Source organism: Coptis chinensis, chromosome 3, assembly GCF_015680905.1.
Source record: "Coptis chinensis isolate HL-2020 chromosome 3, ASM1568090v1, whole genome shotgun sequence".
Lineage (NCBI taxonomy): Eukaryota > Viridiplantae > Streptophyta > Magnoliopsida > Ranunculales > Ranunculaceae > Coptis > Coptis chinensis.
In genome coordinates, this window is record NC_141458.1 from 79,277,570 (window position 1) to 79,281,126 (window position 3,557).

Here is a 3,557-nt window from a genome sequence, read left to right on the forward strand (position 1 = left end):
TAATCAAATACTGATAAGAATGCATGAAACCAATAATTAAATCAAACGGATGCAAAGACAAAAGAAAAATAGGAATAAAATCCTAATATAAACAAACTAAGTATAATAGAAGCTTACAATCGCGAAATAATTATAACGGGATATCGGTGTAGAATGTTGGGACACACAGGGACATGAACCATACAGCGCAAGGGTCAAACTTATACTACTTGATTCCCTTGCGCATACTAGGAGAAATCGAAACTCGGTAAATCTTATGTGACAACTAGAGTAAATGTGGTGCTAGTGCTAATGCTACCAATTGACATCTTGATTAATGCCTTCAAAGGTTATTAAGACTAAACTGGAAAATTAGGGCCTATTGATAATAGAAGCAAATAACTTGTAGAAATTTATTCAGAACATCGCAAATAGAAGATGAGAAGGGCAAGGGAACCCTTTGGCAGTACATAAGGGCTTAATCAGTTTCATGTCCCTAAAGTAGTTGATGCCCCTACTCAAAGTATCTTCAGCAATGGCTAAGAGTAAAGGAGACAATGGGTCTCCTTGTCGGAGGCCCCTACCAATTTCCATAAAGCCACAAGGACCTCCATTGAAGAGCACTTAAATCTGCTGCAATCTATTTAACTCTCCAATCCATTTAACGTCAATACTATGGCAAATGGTCTAACAACAGAAACTGGTTCAAATCCAGGCATCATCACAAAGAATCCTGCAAATGATGTTTCATCACCCTACTTTCTCCATTCTTCTGATTATCCTGGAGCAATCCTAGTTTCCACTCCAATAAATGGTGAAAATTACCCAACATGGAGAAGATCTATGAAGATGGCTTTGAATGCCAAAAACAAACTTGGATTTGTTGATGGAAGTCTATCTAAACCTTCTGCAGGTGCAACTGAAATTCAGGAATGGGAAACATGCAATGACATGGTATTATCATGGATTCTCAACTCCATTGATAAAACACTTATATCTAGCATCATCTATGCAGAAACTTCTCACGAGGTATGGCTTGATCTTGAAGAGCGTTTTTCTCAAAGTAACAATCCTAGAATTTATCAATTGAAGTAAGGTATTTCCAACCTTCACCAAGATCAACAGCTGTTAGCCTCTTATTACAACTCTCTCAAATCCTTTTGGGATGAGTTAAATAGTTATGTCACCGTAACTGAGTGCACTTGTGGCGCGGCCAAAAGCATCAAGGACATGCATGAAAAAGAGCGTGTTTCCAATTCCTCTTGGGCCTTAATGATACTTATGCCCCCATTCAGAGCCAAATTATTGCAAATGATCCCTTACCCCAAGTCAGTAAGGTTTACAAGAATGTCTCGGGTAAAGGTCGAAATAGGGGCCATCACACACAGAACAAGCAACTAAAGATGCGGACTAGACCACATACAAGAAAGAAGAAGCGCTCCTCCGCGACACACCTAGTGACGGTACAGAATGAGACCCAATAAGAAGGCCTACTTCATTACTGCCGAATGTGCATTGATATACCCCAGTAATGTAACACACACCTAAAGGGCCCAAAAGGCGTTAAATGGTGTTTTTGTTCATACCATTTGATCAAGCTATGAGAGGATGCCTACCATTCAGTGGAAGCCTTCTTATTAGAGTCAGTCTCACTTAAACTTAAAGTAGGTCTAACTGCCATTTATTCTCCATCAACAGTATCTGCTTCCATTCTTAGAATATTATTCCAACCATGCGTCTTATTAAACTAAGATTTCTCCTCTGCATGCCCCAATTCTCTCTCTAGTAACCTTGGAGCTACTGGTGGAACTGCCAGTAGACAACTTCCCCTATCAATACCGGCAAGAGGCACTCTATCTGAGCCTTCAGGAACAAAACCATAAAACACAACAAATGCGAACGAAAAGAAGATCACTACAAAGGCGTCGGCACGAGGTCTTTATGATACACGCGCCGGGGGTGACGACCTTACAAAGATTAGTTATAAGAGTCACCTTACACTTGGGAGCCTTCGAAAGCCAAGCAAGCATTCGACCACTAGCAGCCTAGACAACCAACAAGAAGGCATCGGGGGAGCAGGGCTAGCGGAGATGATCCCATATTCCATGGATTAAACCGTGCAGGGGATAGTGCATGCCCGCAGAGAAGGAGAGGTAGTGCGCTAGTTATATGTAGATCTTCAACCTCATGTAATAGTACTGGCTCCCCTAGCAATGAAATATGTTGGTGAAGGCATTTGCTTTTAGAATCTTACTTTGGAAAAAATGGGAGTGGTGCATCACCACCTTACCCCCTCACAGGCAGAGGCCGAGACAGACAGGACAGCAACTCGAGTTACCAATTTCGTTGAGGCTAGGGTAGCGGGGTAGAGCTCTAACCACGTCTTTGAACCCTGCGACCCAGGAAGGAACACGACCCTTCTTTCGTCTTTGTCCACAGTAGGCGGGAATATGAATTTCATGAATTCAGTGCAGATCAGGACGGAGACCATTGGTACATAGGGGATTCACCTGTAGAGGGAGATTTCTTCGTAGAGGAGGATGTTTTTAAACCTAGAATTCGTATAAGAAAAGGTAGGACATTTTACCACCCCTAGAGGTTCCAAACCTCCAGTGTATACTTTTTTTTCATCTCTATCTCCTTCCTTCCTGCGGGTGCTTTGAAAAGCTTTATTCCCGCATAGACATGATTTGACGAAAGGAAAGGATCGATATTCGGAAGAAACGGAATAAATAGAATCCACAGAGTCGACTGATGCATCTATACTATTGAGTTGAGACAAAGAGAAGATGGGACTAGTTTGCTCCTCCCGTGGACCCTACTTACTTAATCTCTCCTCCAGGAGGCAAGGGATTGTTGCTTCCACAGCTGTCTCCACTTGGTCAAATGCATCCGCCTCTGCCTCTATCTCCACTATTGGATCGAAAGAAGAGATTGCAGAGTGAAGTAAAAGAAGAAAGGGTTGCTGGCTGCTACCAAGAATAACCTAACAGAAGATCCATCCAGATCTACTACTGGATATACTTCCCGATCAACTACTATTGGTGCTTGCTCTGGTGCTTATAGCCTCGTATACAGATAATAAAGGGGAATTCAAATTTAAGTATATTATGTCAGATCGGATTATTATGTCCTTTCAGCAGAGGTAAGTTTACTTACACTAGACTGAGATCTTGAGCTTTCCTAAATAGTGAGATATTGAGACCATTCCCTTCCTATTAGCCCCTTCTTCTTCTACCCGAGGGCACTTGAAGACTGCTAGCTCGCCTTCTAATTCTGCCTTAAACTAATCAATAGTGCTCGCTTTGAATCAATATAACTAGACTCAATCTTGACTTGAGATGAAATGGGACTCCTACTTGCTTGCAACAACCTCTTCCTCGTGAGCTATGTCCATTCCAATAGGACTTTTTCCGTTTTCCCGGTCAAAATGGCATATCATACAAGACATCAAAATAGTGAAACTTTCATCAACCCACGGGATTTTTGGCTATGTCTCAAATTCCTTTAATAAATGGAAATTCAATCATGCAACTTTTCATCTCCCCCCATAAAAATGGCTTAAAGTAAAATTCCTT

General features: G+C 41.6%; 1 protein-coding gene across 1 annotated transcript; it reads left to right on the forward strand.

The window, feature by feature from the left end:
- The first annotated feature begins 654 nt into the window (after positions 1-654).
- LOC147510994 (uncharacterized) lies at positions 655-1,074 on the forward strand. Its single transcript, XM_086598319.1, has one exon. The coding sequence runs from the start codon at positions 655-657 to the stop codon at positions 1,072-1,074; it is 420 nt and encodes a 139-aa protein (XP_086454445.1).
- Positions 1,075-3,557: the final 2,483 nt, after the last annotated feature.